Source organism: Pipra filicauda, unplaced genomic scaffold (genome assembly GCF_003945595.2).
Source record: "Pipra filicauda isolate LSUMZ 115617 unplaced genomic scaffold, ASM394559v2 scaffold55_size4083901_pilon, whole genome shotgun sequence".
Lineage (NCBI taxonomy): Eukaryota > Metazoa > Chordata > Aves > Passeriformes > Pipridae > Pipra > Pipra filicauda.
Genome location: NW_024104709.1, coordinates 2,587,068 through 2,605,755, shown reverse-complemented (window position 1 = coordinate 2,605,755; position 18,688 = coordinate 2,587,068). Strand labels below are relative to the sequence as shown.

Sequence of the window (18,688 nt, the reverse complement as noted above, 5' to 3'; positions counted from 1 at the left end):
TGTGCAGGGTTAGGCACTATCAGAATTTACAGCAAGTCTATGGGTACACTGAGATGTTTACTTACATGTTTCTAATATAGCAAGATGGTATGTGACAATGTGTGGGTTAACTCAGAAATGCTTTCAAGTTTTCTAGAAGAATCTAGAATTGTGTTTGAAGCTCAAGGGTGGGAGAATGATCCTGGCTCGCTCAGGTTTCATATATACAAAGGGCTGATTTTTTGTGACTATGATGAGGGTTTTTGATTATCACAGGGATTTTATTTTATTATAGCACTAAAGCCTTCAGTTAACTGTAGCATTAATTGTTGCAAATGTTATTGTATTAATGCAATCAGAGAGCTTTTCTTAAACTTTTTTTAGAACCTCATTATTATGTGAGCATAATCCAAACATGCCTCAGAAAGCTGAGGACAAGAACAATGTGGTCTACACAATGTGGATTTTACATATGTACTTGCTACTGAGACTGATTTCCGGATAGGGGAACATGTGTTATGGATATAAATGAAACACATATAAAAAAGGTGTTCTTCAGTTAAAAACAAGCTCTGCCTGTCAAGATGATGAGTGTTCTAGGATTCTGAGTCAATTATAAACTACTCTCTCTTTCACATACAGAAGAAAAGCCCATACTGCTTGTTGCAATTTTCCCTCTAACAGTAATTTATAAAGTTTTGTTAATTGGTTGTTGAATGTATATAGTCAGGCACTATAAAATGTTTACATGACAGTTCATAAAAAAGAAGGACCTCTCAAGCCAAACCCACATCTTTCTGAGTCTGTTAGATTTGTGATTTTTTTCTGTTGTTAATTTTTTTCCCAATTGAAGACTTGAATCCTGCAAGTTCTCCTTGTGTAGAATTTCTGCTGCAAGGCCAGTGAGATCCAAAGCTTAGATGGCATTACTAATCCCCACTTACTACCTTCTAAATCATAAAACTATTACATCAGATCTTTGAAGTTGAGGGCTGTTTCTCCTCAATAGTCATATGAAAATAGTAACTTCAGTATCTACTGTAAAAGACTGGTCTGGATGTATTTTATCAGTAGCTTATATGGTGTATACATTTAATGCCCTTATTGCTGCTCAGTCTCATCAGAATACAAAAGTAAATGCTTTTCTACGCTTGTTGAATTGAGAATATCAGGCTATTTACAGTGGTTAAAGGAGGCCCTAGTGCAGATACTCCACTGCTGTCCGAGATCTCGACGTATATGTTTTTGCAGATTAAGTAGAATGCTTTGCAGAATTTACTTGATCTTGTTACATATGCTTTACAATGACTGACCCTAACTGCATTTTGTTAAAGTGTCCATTGCTATTTTTGTAATTCTCTTGGGAGTGTTAGCTATAGCCTCGTGTTCAAATTGTGCTTTCAGTGAGCATTTTCTTGTGATCTCAGATTGCCTTTCGCATTTCTGAAATACAAGCTTTTCTTGTGCTATCTCGAAGTTGACATAGGGATCAGTGTGCCACTAATCATTGGCCATCTTTCACCATGGAAATGTCTGCTTTTTAGTGCTAAATGAAATGATGAATTTATATTAATATAGTAGCTTAAATTTGTGATTAAAAGCTTCTGGCTGAAATTTGCCTTATAAACGTGTGTTGTGATAGTGATTATATGAAGAAACTATGCAAAAGTACAACCTTCATTTACTCTGTTGTAAACTATAGACAATTAACTTTGTATCTCTGACCTCTGGTTTAAATGATCCTTCATCTAGATGATTTCTACTCACGTTGCTTCAGGCAGCAGATTAAATTCATAGTTCTAGGAAAGATGATGGCTATTACTGCACAGCATACCCTGATCTCAGAGGATTTTGGGGAATTTATAAAGTACTGAGATGGAATAAGGTATACATAGGCTTCTGGAGGAAAGAAACAGTTTCCTTCTTTGATGATTATTATTTCCCTAGGAATTTGGCTGCTACCTTTTAATATTTCCTTTTTCTTTAATTTCCCAGCTAATTCTGGTTCCTTGCAAGGCCCACAGACTCCACAGTCCACTGGTAGTAATTCCATGACAGAAGTGCCAGGCGATTTGAAGCCCCCAACACCAGCATCCACACCTCATGGACAGATGACACCTATGCAGGGTGGCAGGTATGAAAAGGACTTTGCTTCATTTTTTATTGGGCTCTAGTTCTACAGCAGTTTAGTCTAGTCTTTCCCAGCTGCTTAGGCACTCAACTGATTCTTTGGTGAACCAGTCAGAGACTGAAAAATGGAAGAAAATTAGTTATTTTAGGAGAGGAGAGAGGGAAAGAGGAGGTGCATTAGCTTTCTAAACACCAGGGAAGCATCAGACACGCACCAGTGCAAAGGACTGTACGTGAATGTCAATCGTGGAGAGGAAGGTGAAACCCAACAGCACCAACACAGAACCACAACCTTGCTTATCCCGTACTCCTGTGGTATAAAGGTCCAGACATGCTCAGGAAGGAGAAATGTGTTGGTTTAAGGTGTTACTGAAATTCAAATTATGGAAAGCATATACAATATGAGATAGAGGATTCAACTGGATGGACCAAGAGATCCCTTTTAGTTCTGTGTCCTTTAAGTCACACAGACCGACTTAATCTGAAGTGAAGCCTTCTTACCATTCTTTAACAACCCTTAGTCCACTGAAGTCCAGCAAAAAAGTTCTTTATGACTTCTCAGCATAAAGGAACACAACTGAGCTCTGGGCTGTGTACAGGGCCACTCCAAACTTAGTGTACTTAGGTTCTTTTTTTCTCCATCTCTAATACTAAGGATAGCAAGAACCTTTTTTTAATCATCTTCTATTCAGATTGAGTTTTCTTTCACTATGTAAAAGCCAGCAAAACAGCTTAGTGAAATTTCAGGAAGGTTTAGACTTTTAAATGAATAATACAAGTGCACAAACAGTGGATTTGATGAAAAGCCCTGATCTCTAAGGTAAGTAGACAAAGAAGCCAGGGGAAGAAGTGGATAGACTCTTTTTTATGATTGTCTGCTGTGAAAGTCTTTTGATCTTCCTTGGATATATCCTACACTGATCACTGCCACAGCATCATGGGCTAGTTGTATTGTAGTCCAGTCTGTTTTCACAATTCTTATGAATACATGATGATGTTAATGCCTCCTTTTTCTCATCTGGTAGAAACAGCGCAGTTAGTGTGCATGATCCCTTTTCTGATGTAAGTGATTCAGCGTTCCCAAAGCGAAACTCCATGACGCCAAATGCACCATACCAGCAGGGAATAAACATGCCAGATATGATGGGAAGGATGCCATATGAGCCGAATAAAGATCCTTTCGGTGGAATGAGAAAAGGTATTTTCTTTGTTGGGAGCTTAAGTGTTCTTCCCTGCGTCTGTGTAATCACCATGTTCTAGTCAGAATGGGCTTTCTCACTTTGCTGATTTTGTTGTTGGTATCCTAGTAGCAAAAAGAGAGGTGCAGTGCAATTGTGTTTCATTCTAGTCTGGTCGTATTTTCCCCACTCAGTCATACTGCTTATTTTGGAATTAACAGAATCCTAAAAATGCTTGTAGGAATACATTAGGAAGTGGCATAAATTCATGGGATTAGATTTTGTGTTTCTTGGTTAGCCACTCTGTAAATCAGATCCTGGACTTCACTGTTAAAATGTGAAGTGGTGAAGCAACATGCCTGGTTGTACTAGGACCAAACTGGGAATTTACTGTGTGGAACTGAGCAAGTCTCCTAATGCTCTTTGTCTCAGTTTACATACTTTTCAGAATAGTAAAACTTAATTTTTTTCTCATTCGGACAGTCCCTGACAAAAGGTCATAAACACACTCAAAAGTTTGTTTATTTTTAGAAAGCAAAATTTTAAATTAATGTCAAAATTTACTCTGGTCCTTTTAGGCACTTAATCTACAGATGGTTTTGTGGATATTGTAAAATGTGTTTAAAATGAATCAATCTTGCATGCCTCATATATAGGAAAGTGGGAGGAAAGAACACAAGCAGGGCTCATAATGGCTGCAAAGAGAAGAGCAAGTGGAGGAGATGAAGTGTAAACTAAAAGGGAGCAAAAGGGAAGAATGGGAAGAAGAGGCCCAGAAATCAGGGAAAGAGAGCAATGTGATGAAATGGGGAGATGCTTTAAAAGAGATTGTTAATTTGATGTGATTTTTTTAAAGCCTTTCCTTTAAATCATTTTGCCTGTACTGTGGACACTAACACAGAACACCATTGAAGGAAGGGAAAACGCTCACTGCCTTAGATTCACTTCAGGTTTTATATACGTGTGAGATTAAGTGGGTGTATTGCACTTTGTCATACATTTCACTTTATCCTGTCGAAACAGAAATACCTCTGTTTGGTATCTACTATGAGGGACTAAAGGCTAGAGTCTCTTCTATTTGCTTGACGATTTATATCCACTAACAGTCAGTGTGCCTTTTATTGAACCCATAGAATATCCCCATCCTGCTTGAGAAGCAACATTAGGATACAGTATCCCTTCCATAATTAAATTATTGTATATATGTATATGAGGGTTTTATGGAGGGAGATGAATGCCTGATTCTGACAGCTTTGTAATTCAAACTAGGAGATTTGCTTTCATCTGTTTTGTAAGGCTTATGTTTGCATTCATATTTAGCATTGTTTGGGGTGAAAAGAACAAGAGCAAGTTCATCTTCAGCTACGAAGACCAGAGGGAAGAAGCTGCCTGGTGCCCGATCAGCTCAGTTCCATAGGATGAGATTTCTTTCCTCACTTTCAGCTCCTTAATATTATACCTATCATCTTGGTTGTGGTGCTGCTTCCTGTGTTCTCATCAGACCCCAGAGAGCTTGTCAGACACCAGCTAATTCTCCCTGGCAGTGTTAGGAATCTGAACATTCTTTTAAAATACTTCATTTAATAGAAAGAGATCTTCAAACACCCAGAATAATAAATTTAATTTCCCTTACTGTTACAGTGCCTGGAAGCAATGAGCCTTTCATGACCCCTGGACAAATGCCTAACAGTGGAATACAAGATATGTATAACCAGAGTCCATCTGGAGCAATGTCCAACATGAGCATGAGCCAGCGACAGCAGTTCACTTATGGAAGTGGCTATGACAGGAGGTGAGTCAATCTTTAGGAAAAAGCAAAGCCCATTAGTGAAAATGATCCCGTCTCTCCCCTTCTCATTTTCTCATTGCACCTTGCAGAGAACATAGCAGCCTACATTTCCTACAGCATCTTACTGAATCACTGCGAGTCAAACCACTGGTGATGACTGAGTCATTAATTTCTGTTCACAGAAATTAATAAAGAGGAACTGTCACACCTTAGAAGTCACTCAAGTTGCAGCAGATCAGCTCGTGGGTGTGTTTGACAGCTGCCTTCAGCTGGCAGCTGGACGGGGCTGGGCTATGATGGCATAAAGTAGCACTTGAGTTCGTCTTCTGGCCATGTTTTCACCCAAACAGTTGCCGTTTGGCTTTTTATATGAAAACAAAATGCGCAGTCTAAACATGTGTGATTTGTGGTCTGTTCGTGAATTGCCTTTGAAGAGTCTGGAGCCTGTTGGCTGAGCTGTAGGGACATCAGTCTTGCAACGTGTCCATCAGGGCCCTTATAAGTTGGTCTTTCAGTGAAGTACACAAAATAAATTTGGTCCTCCTTTGTTTATTTGGGGAAAGGCTTTGGAAAAAAAGTCGGTATAACCACTGATGTCTAAGCATTGGTTTAGCAAACAGAATGGTCTGGGAATGTTTGGATTATATTAAGTATTCTAGTAGGTTTTGCAGCTCTGGCTGTATTCCTGCTTTTTCTTTCACGAGCCTTTGTACTTTAGCTTCACTTTTTGTTTCCTGATGGTAGACAGAGTGGCGCAGTGTGGCAGAGTAGTTTTTGGTCAGAAGTTTTAAGTAGTAGATGTGTAAACTAAAACAGATACAATCATATTGTTCAACAGGTCACATTGCTGGGGAGTCAGTGAGAGTAAGGGTTCCACTGGAAAGTGATAAGAGAATGTTTTCTTTAAGGGGCATGATTTGTTTTATTTTGTTGACAACTTTGGAGAATAAGTGCTTTTTACAGAATGAGGTTTCCTTTGTCATTTTTAGGTCGGATCATGGGCTGGGTCCTGAAGGCAGTATGGCACCACCTGGTCAAAGCAACATGGTGCCTTCAAACAGTGACCCAAGCATGTATTCTCCTAATCGTTACCCTGGCCAGCAAAGGTGAACACTGATTTCTCTGTTTGTAATACCCACAATAACCAGCTAGTGAGTGCTAGCAGCCTCTGTGAGAGCACATAGACAGAATATAGACACCTCTTGGTGTGTTACTTCTGTTTTGCCTCTTCTTGTTTAGGCTTTTACCATTGGTTCAGTGTCTACGGGGGGGGGACAACAGAGCCTTGGGTGAATCAGTTGACTTTCTGTAGTCATAGAATCAGAGATGTTAGAAAAGGAGTGTTCATCCTCCCTTGTATATCTGCCTGCCGACACTGAACTAGAATATAATTTATGGGCCCAGGTTCTTCAGAGCAGCATTAAATGACACCACTTCTGAAGCTTCCCACAAGTTCACCTGGCTTGTGGTTATCCTGTGGCTAACAAACTGAACATTTAGAAAATGTTCCCTTATGTATAACATACGTGTACCTTTGCTCAGTTTTAGCTTATTGCTTGTACCATCTTGGACAGCTATAGGCAACTCCCATCAGTTTACATTGTTCTTTTAACTGGCATTAGAGAATTTCTCTCCATTCACATCATAATTTTAGAAGATACTGAACTGCTATTGCTTTCACTCTGGTCATCTCTCCAAAAAAAAAGTGAGTTTTCTATGCTTTTTGAAAAATTAGGTTCCATTAGATCTTGTAATATGTCAGGTTCTCCAGTCCTCTGTTTCTGTGGTTCTCCCTGATATATTACTTCCATAATTATCCTCTCATTGTAGATGTGTTCTCACTGGTAGTGTACAGAGAGGAATTACTGACATATTGGCCTGCAATACAGTGTTATTTATCAATCTTAATACTTTCCAAGTACTTCATTTCAGCAACCTAAATTTCATTCAGATGTGCTAAAAATATTGCAGTTACACTGTAGTGCTCCTCAGAGGTCTTAAAGGCCACAGGTAAGTTTCCAAGTGCAATGCAACTCTGTCTCTTATGTGTATGCTTCATTATGTAGCTTTAATTAACAATGACATGAACATTAGCAAAATTATGAGTACTGTTTTTACTCACTTTAAATTGGCAGTCAGCTATTGATTATATTCTTGAATGATCCAGAAAGTAGCTTGCTAGTAGACTGGCATGTTGCAAATGTTATAACACAAGAATTTTTACTTGCAAGCCTTTGAGCTGTACATCAGATACTTTTCCACCGAAGATGGGTTCTCAGCAGCTGCAGCTGCCTTTCTTACCTCTTTGCTGACCTTAACTTGTTCCCATACCTGACTGCTCCCTCTAAACCTCCTTGTTGCATCTTCACTGCTCCTGCTTTCTTGTACTTCATCTCCTTCTTCCCACTACCAGCTCCAGCAGAGCTTACTACATCAAGCTCAGGATCATACCATACTATACCTTCACTTTGTTTCCAAATGGCGAATACCTTCAAGCTGCAAGATCAACAGAGTATTTTACTTTTCCTGGTGGCTTGGAAGTTCCAGCAGCTCTAAGTGTTGCTTTGAATGCTTTATTTTAGGCATGAACCATATGGGCAGCAGTATCCAGGACAAGGACCTCCCTCAGGACAGCCACCATATGGAGGACATCAACCTGGCATGTATCCACAGCAGCAGGTAGGAGAGGGGAAGATGGCTATATTCATAACCTTTGGTTAATAAAATTGACCCCAAAATTCTGTATACATTCAAAAATTTTTTTATATGATATATTGCTTTTGGCACAGAGGAGCACTGTAATTCTGGTCAAAATCATAGCCTGTATGGATGAGCACTGTATGTGCAGCTATAGGAAAATGTGTTCATTACACTGGAAGAGTGTAAATTCTAACAGATGTTCTGTGGGTTTGGATGTGCATCAAGCGATTGTCCCAAGTTAATAACCAGCAGACTGGGAAATATAATGCATAGACAAGTAAAGTGATGTTGCCTCAGTTCCAGAAACAAATAGGAGAGCCACTTGGCTGGCAGGTTGAAGGGCCTTAACTTAATGTCATGCAGCTAAGTGAACCCAACAGAAAACTGGAATAAAGTAAAATGTGCAACACACTCAATTATTTACACTGCTGTGCTGGGTCACATGAGATACTTATCTTTAATATAGATCAGGTGGCATATTCCTACATGTTATCTACTAATAATATGGTACAAATACATAAGAGAGAACATTATTGGCATTAAAAATAGTTTAAATGTTTGTACATTCCAATCTCCCTAACTTTGTAATAACTTCAAAAATATAAATTATATTAATGTATAAGATTATTTTTCTTAGGTATATGATTCATACCTTGTGAGCAAAATCCCATCTTATAAGTCAATAGCAAAACTCCACTGACTTCAACAGGATCAGTTTCATTCTGCATGTTACTACTTTATTTTTAGTCATACAATACTTGAAGTTAGCTTCCAAAATAGAAGCTATTTCCTTATTATAAAAAAACTAAAATGTAAACTAGTTTTCAGCCACTTTCAGATAGTCCTTTTCGGTGGGGGAAATCAGGGGCAAGGGTGGGAGGGAGGGTGCTGTGGGGAGAACCCAAAAGAGATCTTAAATTGCACTGTATGAAAAATATATATAAATAAATTTCAGAATTTGTTGCTTATCTCTTTGGTTCATAACATCTCAAAAATAGCATAATTGAAAAACTGTTTTATTTTTTATGATGAGCATATGCTAGCAGTCTAGGTGATTTAGTGGGGAAATTGCAAAGATACATAACAGAACAGTTTGTGATATTCCATGCTAACACGTGCAGGGAATATATTAACTACATGTTCATTTAGGCAAGGAGACAGCTAGAATTTTTAAAAATATATTTGGCCCTGTCCTTAGTGCTGTTTATATACTTTGTACAATGATTCTTGAATGCAAAATGCATTAATGCAGAAAAGCAGTGAAGAATGAAGGACAAGGATCCTGACCGGCCTCGGCCTCTCCCTCCCATCCCCAGAGGATTCCATTTCTTCATTTATCTAGAGACTTGGTTGCCACTAGTTTATTTACAATTTCCTAAATCTTACTCTGTAGTGGTACAGGAAGAATGTGAAAAATGACCCTTTCAAAGCTTTATCTCCAACCTGAAGGCTAGGGAATGACCTGCTATGGAAGTGATTGGAGCATGAACTCCTGGGGCTAATGAAACACTTCGAGCCAGGTTTTTCAATTCCTGTATGAATGCTTATACCCCAAGAGCTGTTATGCAGCAGGTGACCTTATTGGTGGGGTTTTGTGTTCTGTGAGGTCTCAGAATTCCACATCCCTGATGGAGAGAGAGACATGTTGTGCAGCCTTAGTTTCTTGCCGAACCTTTATACAGGAGGGGGGAGCTCAGGCCCATCACTGTCCTCAGCACTGGGTACTATTAGGACTGTTGCCACTACAGATACAAGAGTGCTGAAGTGCTTTTAAAAAGGCACATGCTTCATTCCCAAGTGACTACTGTAAGCACTGAGTCACTGTGGCAAAAGAAACACCGCCTTTTTAGGTGTGGCAACTGCCAAGTCATTTCTTAATGTATAAATTGCTCCCAAGGGTGGAATTTAGTACAGTAGTTCATGTAAGGCTGGAAACAGGTATTTCTCAGATAGCCAGACAGCTCTATTGCAAGTTTGAAAAAAAAATAATTTCCATGCAATACAGTAGTTGTGGGTTTATGTGCACCAAAGTTGGAAGATGAGTTTATGAATCCCAGAGCTGTTTTAACTTTCCCATATTGAATACATACAGAATTTTATCTGATCTTAACTCTGGTGCATTAGTATACATTGTGCAATGTGACTGAGCTACAGTTTCCAGGGGAGCTGTAACTTTGAATTTGCCATAGATCATATATTCAAAAATCACCCATTTAATTCCCATTTTTTTGCTTCAGAGCACTCAGTGTGGTTTGAACTATGGAACAATCTCCCACAGGAACTAGAACCTTACCACCTTCCCCTCACACAGCAACATGTCTTTTTTTTGTTTTGCCATCTTAAACATAAATACATACGAGCTTATATGGTTTAAAAACCACTCAGCTCTCCCCAAGGTAAAATAGCTTACCTCACACAACATTCCCCACTTGAGAGGGTGAGAAACAAAGAGGGAATAAACCATAGGTGGCAGCTTTTAGTTACATTGCTTAAGTCATTATTGAACAGCAGGGTAAGAACCTGCATAAACTAGAATAGAATGTTTGGATGTGACCATTTGCTGTAATATTCTCACAGTAAATTAAATTGATTAGGATGATTTGGGAAGAGGACAGTTGCCCAAACAGAAGACATTCCTGGGAATTACCCAGAATGTCAAATGCAGCAGAATTGTTTTCTCCTACTAATAAATTTACTGTGTGTAGCCTATGTCCTCCAATGTTTCAGACATGCTTGCAGCATATCTTGTTACTTTAAGAACTTATTCAGTGCTTGTCTCTTGAAAAGATTCACTGGGTGGTTCTGAATTTTTTTTAAGATTTTTCTTCTAAGTAGACTAAGCATAAAAAAGAAGTGAAGATATTTTAGTTAGTGAGGATTGTTGCCTTTGCATGCATGTCTGAAATGACCAGTGGAATTTAATCTGACAGATAGGAAAGGAAAGGGAAAGGGAGAAAATTAGAGCAAGCATAAGAAAATTTAGCCCAAGGATAAGTTTCCTTTTAGTATTTGGTTGCAAGCACAGCAAAACAGAGGCTTAAAAAGAAAGGCTAACAGTACCACTGCATCCCTGACTCTGGAATCAGCACAATCCCTCTAGAACAAAGCACCTCCAGCTTTTTTAACGAGCCTTCAGCCAGTGTATTTGTATTGTGTATGGAGTAAAAGTGACACATCTTTCGAAAATTTTTTTTCAGAACTATAAAAGACACATGGATGGCATGTATGGGCCTCCAGCCAAACGCCATGAAGGGGATATGTATAACATGCAGTATGGCAACCAGCAACAGGAAATGTATAACCAGTACAGCAACGCTTACACAGGGCCTGACAGGAGACCCATGCAGGGACAGTATCCATATCCATATAACAGGGAGAGGATGCAGGGCCCAGGACAAATGCAGCAGCATGGAATACCTCCCCAGATGATTGGTGGCCCTATGCAGTCGTCATCCTCCAGTGAAGGTCCTCAGCAGAACATGTGGCCGACACGAAATGATATGCCTTACCCTTACCAGAACAGGCAAGGTCCAGGAGGCCCTGCACAGGCCCCACCGTATCCAGGGATGAATCGCACTGATGATATGATGGTACCTGACCAGAGGATAAACCACGAGAGTCAGTGGCCTTCTCATGTCAACCAACGTCAGCCTTCTTATATGTCATCCTCAGCCTCCATGCAGCCTATCACTAGACCTCCTCAGTCATCCTACCAGACACCACCCTCTATGCCAAACCACATCTCTAGAGCTCCAAGTCCAGCATCCTTCCAGCGCTCTTTGGAAAACCGTATGTCTCCAAGCAAGTCTCCTTTCCTCCCCTCCATGAAGATGCAAAAGGTTATACCCACAGTTCCAGTGTCGCAGGTCACGGGACCTCCAACCCAACCACCACCGATTAGGCGAGAAATTACCTTCCCCCCGGGCTCTGTAGAAGCATCCCAACCAGTCTTAAAACCAAGGCGAAAGATTACCTCAAAAGATATTGGTAAGCATCAAAACAAAAGCTAAATAACCAAAATAAGCTGTGAAAAGGGGACTCTGATTTTGATTTTTTTTTTTTTTTCACATTTTAAGACTTTTGACAAATAGGGAACTTTGGTAACTACGATGTGGTTGTCTCCAATAAAAAGGTAATGGCATATGCATCAGTGGTGATGATAGGTAAAACTCATCCCAGACAGTCTGACATGAAATAAAGCAGTATTTTATATGGAGACCTAAGGTCTCCAGAAATGCATTAAAAACAAAGCTTGCCTCAAGATTTCAAAATGAGATGTGTTGAAAGGTCTTTCAGAATGTCCTTTAAGTCCTCAATGCAACATTTAGCTGAGCAAAGCTTTCTCTGTTCTTATTCCACGGAAGCTCATGCTGTTCTGCTGTGTAGTTACAGTCTCTGCCTCCCTTGAATGGTCCATTTATTCATTGCATATTATTTGTCCTGTTTGTTTCTCCCCCTATTCTTTCCCAAGTATCTTCTTGTCTTAAATTGCAGTTACATTTCATACATTCAAGTTCTCAAACTTCAGATTTCCACGCTCCTGACAGAGTATTCTGCCTTTGTTTACTGATTATTCCATTTAGTCAGCTTCCTGAAGTTTTTATGATTATTTCAGCAAAGTCAAGAAGAATGGCTATGTTAAGATATTCTCCAGTATTAAGGCTGATCAGCAATTAGAGAAAACTGAACAGAACTAAGTGGTTTAAGTAGGGTCTTAACCAGTGTTTCAGTAACTAATTTAAATTTGCATTTTCAGAATGTCACAGTTTAATCTTGCAGGAACTCATTAACAGTCTTCAAGGATGCACTAATGCCATTTTGCTTCTCCTTCTTTCTCCAGTAACTCCTGAGGCCTGGAGAGTGATGATGTCTCTTAAATCTGGTCTTTTGGCTGAAAGTACCTGGGCGCTAGACACTATTAATATTCTTCTGTATGATGACAGCACTGTTGCTACTTTCAACCTCTCTCAGGTAGGTGGGAAAGCAGTATACTTCTCAACTTTCCAAGGAAGGAGAACTGAAATAAGATACCTACAAAATGCTGATGGCCTTCACAATTTCTTCTAATCAACATAAATTTGAATATTGTAAAATGTCCACTTGTTAATGATTGGTAACAGTGAGTAACAAGGTGGATGTAAGTCGAATAGGGGAAATTATAAGCCTGAAAGAAAGAGGTTTCTTGTTGAAAGGAGCATGTAGGAATATAGGAGTTTTAGCACTGCCGAAAGACTAATGTATAAATTCACATAGTACAAGCACAGTCCCAGAAAACAGCAGTATGTTAGTAATCTTGCTTAATTTATGTTTCCATAAAAGGCTTTGCAAAACCATATTAAATTGATTTGAAAGCTGTCTTTTGGTGATGACTTGTCCCTCTTCAGTAGTTCCATACGAGATTGTGGGATTTTTTTTGATTGCTTATTTTCTGTTTGTTTTCTTCTTCCAGTGAATTAAGTTTTCACTGAAATACCAGAGTGACAATTTAAAGGATATTTAAAGGCTAATATCCACTATCTGTCCATAGGATGCAAGTAATACAGGATTTAACTGTGTGTGATTTTTGCCTCACTACCTCCCAGCCCTGCTCTAATCTTTGGCCTGTTAGGTGATAGTAATAAATGGCATGCTGATAATGCACATTATCTAAAATTTGTACAAATTAAATATTCAGTTTCTCTCTTCATTCTTTCCCTGGTTACTAATAGTATAACTCATAATTTTTTAAATATAATTACTTTTTTTTAAAATGCAGACACAAATGGTACATTTCATCCCACCTAACTTTAGAACTAGGGTATCTATAGCATGATTCATCTCATGTAGAAGAAGAGATCTAAAATAGGTCAGATGAATCATATTCTAGAAATGGCCTGTAAAAGACCATTGATTATAAAAAGGAATCTAGACAATTAGGTTAGGTGTATAACTAGTACAGTGTTTGAAGTTAAATGAGGTGAACCTCCTCTGATTTCTATTAGAAATTGTGTTACTGCACCCTGTGCAAGTTGCACAGAATACCAGGCATATTGTAAATATATATGTTCTTTTGAATAAATAGTCTTTTTTTACTTTGGCCTTGAACTCTTGTTTCCAGTGGTGGTCAGGACTCCATATGATGACTCATAATTCATGCAGTTCATAAGCATCAGTTTGTTATTAATTGTTCAAGGGTTTGGCAATCATAAGAGAATCTAGAATGGACAAAAGGATACGTTTTGCTGAAAACTTATTAGCCCACAATTTCAAAAGAAACAAACAAAAACCAAACAAATTAAAAGCCTGACAATGGGGCTGAACACATCATAACAGCAAAGAATTTTTAATAATAAAGCCATTGAGCGTAAGTTAATACCAAGTCCAACTACTGCCTTTCCATAAGAAAGTGATTACAAGTTAATTAAGAAGGTTAAACCGAAATGAAAACTGTTTCTGAAAGGTGACTTAAAACACCAGGCTCCAATAACAATTTTTAACTATTGCCAGGCAAAAAGGGAGCTATTCAATAGAGTTGGGATGTTAATCTAGGCTGTCAGTACTCAGACCCTGAACTGCAGAGACAAAGAAGGAGAGGGAGAATTGTAAACTTCAGATGTCTAATAAAAGTACAAATCAGAAAAATTGAGTTAGGAACTTCAGTACTCTGTACAAATAAACAAGAATAAGAGGCACTTGGAAGGGGATGGAACAGCTAGGCTAAGACGTCTACTAGGCTTAAAGGAGACATGTGAATGAAGTTCTGTGCTTCTTATAGCTGTTACAGTTCAAGCAAATGGAGCCGTGATAGTTCGACATTATATACTGTTTAGACAGACACTAGAAGAGTTTCTTTTAACTTCCATAATGCAGGACCTAGCCACAAGTCCACAGCAGGGTGAGGGATGTAGGCATGTATACATCAGTGTTCCTAATAAAATTCTATGCAGACAAAAATATTTATCTGATTTTTATGTTCTTTCTTCTCCCCTCAGTTATCTGGATTTCTTGAGCTTTTAGTAGAATATTTTAGAAAATGCCTGATTGACATTTTTGGAATCCTTATGGAATATGAAGTGGGCGATCCAGGCCACAAAGCACTTGATCACAAAGCAGCCAAGAAAGATGATAGTCAGTCCTTGGCAGAGGATACTGGAAAAGATGAGAATGACGAATGTATTGACTATTTTGATGAAGATGAGGAGGAGGGGGAGGATGAAAAGGTAGAAGGAGAAGAAAAGAGCATTGTTTTTTCCACTCCTGGTGCCATTGCTGATCCAAGTGAGAGGCCAAAACAAGCCAGTAAATTTGACAAGCTGCCAATAAAGATTGTAAAGAAAAATAATCTATTTGTTGTTGACCGATCTGACAAACTTGGACGCGTACAGGAGTTTGATAGTGGACTTCTCCACTGGCAGCTTGGTGGTGGTGACACAACTGAGCATATCCAGACTCACTTCGAAAGCAAGATGGAGATTCCTCCACGTAGGAAAGCCCCTCCTTCCTTGAACTCTCCAAGCAAAAAGAAGGACCTCGAGGGGAAAGGTGAATTTGAGGAACAACAAGAAAAAAGTATAACAGCAACCATTGATGATGTCCTCTCAGCTCGGCCAGGAGCATTACCTGAAGACTCAAACTCTGGTTCCCAAACAGAGAGCAGTAAATTTCCCTTTGGGATCCATCAAGCCAAAAGCCACCGGAATATTAAACTGCTAGAGGATGAGCCAAGGAGCCGGGATGAGACTCCTCTATGCACCATAACTCACTGGCAAGACTCCTTGGCCAAACGCTGCATCTGTGTGTCAAATATTGTCCGTAGCTTGTCTTTTGTGCCTGGCAATGACACCGAAATGTCCAAACATCCAGGCTTGGTGCTGATCCTGGGAAAGCTGATCCTTCTTCACCACGAGCATCCGGAAAGAAAGCGAGCGCCGCAGACTTACGAGAAAGAGGAAGAGGAGGACAAAGGGGTGGCCTGCAGCAAGGATGAGTGGTGGTGGGACTGCCTCGAGGTCTTGAGGGATAATACATTGGTCACATTAGCCAACATTTCTGGGCAGCTAGACTTGTCTGCTTACACAGAAAGCATCTGTTTGCCAATTTTGGATGGCTTGCTGCACTGGATGGTGTGCCCGTCTGCGGAGGCACAGGATCCTTTTCCAACCGTGGGGCCCAACTCAGTTCTTTCGCCTCAAAGACTTGTGCTGGAGACCCTATGTAAGCTCAGTATCCAGGACAATAATGTGGACCTTATCTTGGCCACCCCCCCATTCAGTCGTCAGGAGAAACTCTACGCTACTTTAGTTAGGTACGTCGGGGACCGCAAAAACCCGGTCTGCCGAGAAATGTCCATGGCGCTCTTATCGAACCTTGCCCAGGGAGACACATTAGCAGCAAGGGCAATAGCTGTGCAGAAGGGAAGTATCGGAAACTTGATAAGCTTCCTGGAGGATGGGGTCACTATGGCCCAGTACCAGCAGAGCCAGCATAACCTCATGCACATGCAGCCTCCGCCTCTGGAGCCGCCTAGCGTAGACATGATGTGCAGGGCAGCCAAGGCCTTGCTGGCCATGGCTCGAGTGGACGAGAACCGCTCAGAGTTCCTTTTGCACGAGGGTCGTTTGCTGGATATCTCAATATCTGCTGTCCTGAACTCTCTGGTTGCATCTGTCATCTGTGATGTACTTTTTCAGATTGGGCAGTTATGACATAAGTGAGAAGCCAAGCATGTGTGAGTGGAGATTAGAGGGTCACATATAACTGGCTGTTTTCTGTTCTTGTTTATCCAATGTAGGAAGAAGGAAAAAAAAAGAATCTTTGCTCCTCTGCCCCATTCACTATTTACCAATTGGGAATTAAAGAAATTATTAATTTGAACAGTTATAAAATTAATATTTGCTGTCTATGTGTATAAGTACAACTTTTTATTTTATTTTTTTTAACCAAAGTTGCTGTCTAGTACATTCAAAGGTCACACTTTTTTTTTCCATAGATTATCCTTTACAATGTTCTTTTCCATGTTTGTATTGCATATTTTTTGGGAAGCGAACTAGTGACTTTTAAAAATGTTATGGCAAACCATTGTATGATGGAAAAAAAATCTCACCACTTTGAAACAAAAAGGTGAAAAATAACCAACTTACCAAGTTCCTGTGTGTTTTATTTTTTCAAATAAGGAAAAAATAAAAAAAAACTTGTATACCATCACCCAAAGCTCTGTGCAATAGAAGATTCTAGTGATGTAGGTGTAGGGGATCAAGGAGGGTGTCAGTCAGTAGTCAAAATCCAAAACGATACTGGTTTCTCCTCAGGAGAAATGGTTACATTAGGCTAGGAGCAAAACAAAACAAAAAAGTCAAGTGAAAAGATTTTTAAACAAAACCTGAAGTTAAACATCAATTGCTTCCTCACCAGAACTGTCTTGTCTACATCTGTTTGTTGTTTTTTTTTTTTTGACCTTCCACAATGACAGTTCTTCATAATTCCTTTAATCATTTTTTAAAATATTTTTTTATTGCCTAAGGGCCGTGATGTATATAGAAGTTGTACATGAAACATACCCTCATTTTTTTTTTTTTTAGTACAAAGTTTTTAGTTTCTTTTTCATGATGTGGTATCTACAAAGTGATAGTAGAATTATTTTTTTCTTTCATTTGGGCCATATCTCCAAAAAATAATAAAAAAAAAAAAAGAAAAAAGGAAAAACCCAACACAGAAAACCAACAACTGAGGGTAATGTACAAGTTTCTGTATGTATAAAGTCATGCTCTATTTCGGGAGAGCAGCCGATCACAATTTGCTTTATAAATCAAGGTGTGGAAATGGTTACGTATGGATTGATTTAAGAAAATGGTTACCAGTCTACAGGCAACAAAAATATATACAGGAAAAAAAAGGAAGAAACACAACTTCAAAGATTTTTCAGTGACAAGAATCTGCATTTGTATTTCAAGATAATGTAGTTAAAAAGAAAAAAACTTGATGTAAATTCCTCCTTTTCCTCTGGCTTAATGAATTTCATTTATTCAGTATAAAATCTTTATATGTTCCACATGTTAAGAATAAATGTACATTAAATCTTGTTAAGCACTGTGATGGGTGTTCTTGAATAATGTTCTAGTTACAGTGTGGGATATCGGAAAGCAAACTAATTACAAGAAAGAGCAATAATGATTATTCTCTTTCCCCTACTTTATTATTATGACCTTCAAAAATATTACGCTATTGTATTGCAGCAATTTGCTCTCCTTTTCAAAAAGCCTTCTCACATCATAGAGAAGTGTTTTTAATTATTATATATAAAACCACAGAGCCTCAAAGGGGAAGACATGGCTGACAAATGATAGTTCTGACTATGCAGGTATCCAGTCTCCATGCTGTGTTTGGGGGACTGAAGATGGATGTTAGAAAAAGTGACAAAAGATTTTGTTAAAGCAATAACCAACTTGAAGAAATTGATCTGTATTCACTACCTGTAATTCTCTCTGTTGGTTAAAGGTGCAAATACCCCAGTGATGTGGGTATTTAGAATAAACACCCACCCACTTCTCGATCCTGTATGTGTCATTGCATACTTATGTGGCCATTCATGCTGGGAGTCCCCCATTAAGGTGGATCAGGCTTTAATAGAGCACATCCATAGTTATAATTGATGGGAGATGGCCATTTCCATTTCAGGAATTATCTGGTTTCAGATACATCTCACCTGGTGATACCTTGTTTCTGAATATTGTTCAAGCACTAATTTTTGCTATTTCATCTTGGATCATTGACTTTGTTAGTGTGATCATAAAAAGCTAATAATAATCAATTTCCCTGGAATTGCCATGTAATTACACTGTTAGTGGATATCCTCCTCCCCTCTCCAATAACAATACCGAGGTACTTGACAATTACAACCCCCTTTGGCATACTGCCCATTTTGTTCATATAGATT

The 18,688-nt window shown here is 39.0% G+C and overlaps 1 protein-coding gene across 1 annotated transcript in view; it reads left to right on the top strand.

Moving 5' to 3' along the window:
• ARID1B (AT-rich interaction domain 1B) overlaps nt 1-17,838 on the top strand; it is a 323,933-nt gene extending 306,095 nt beyond the window's left edge. Inside the window, 7 exon segments of the mRNA XM_039387426.1 lie at nt 1,975-2,113; nt 3,135-3,307; nt 4,929-5,079; nt 7,659-7,755; nt 10,974-11,763; nt 12,617-12,747; nt 14,748-17,838. Of these exon segments, the coding sequence (XP_039243360.1) occupies nt 1,975-2,113; nt 3,135-3,307; nt 4,929-5,079; nt 7,659-7,755; nt 10,974-11,763; nt 12,617-12,747; nt 14,748-16,460 (3,194 nt within the window). The 3' untranslated portion in view covers nt 16,461-17,838.
• Nucleotides 17,839-18,688: the final 850 nt, after the last annotated feature.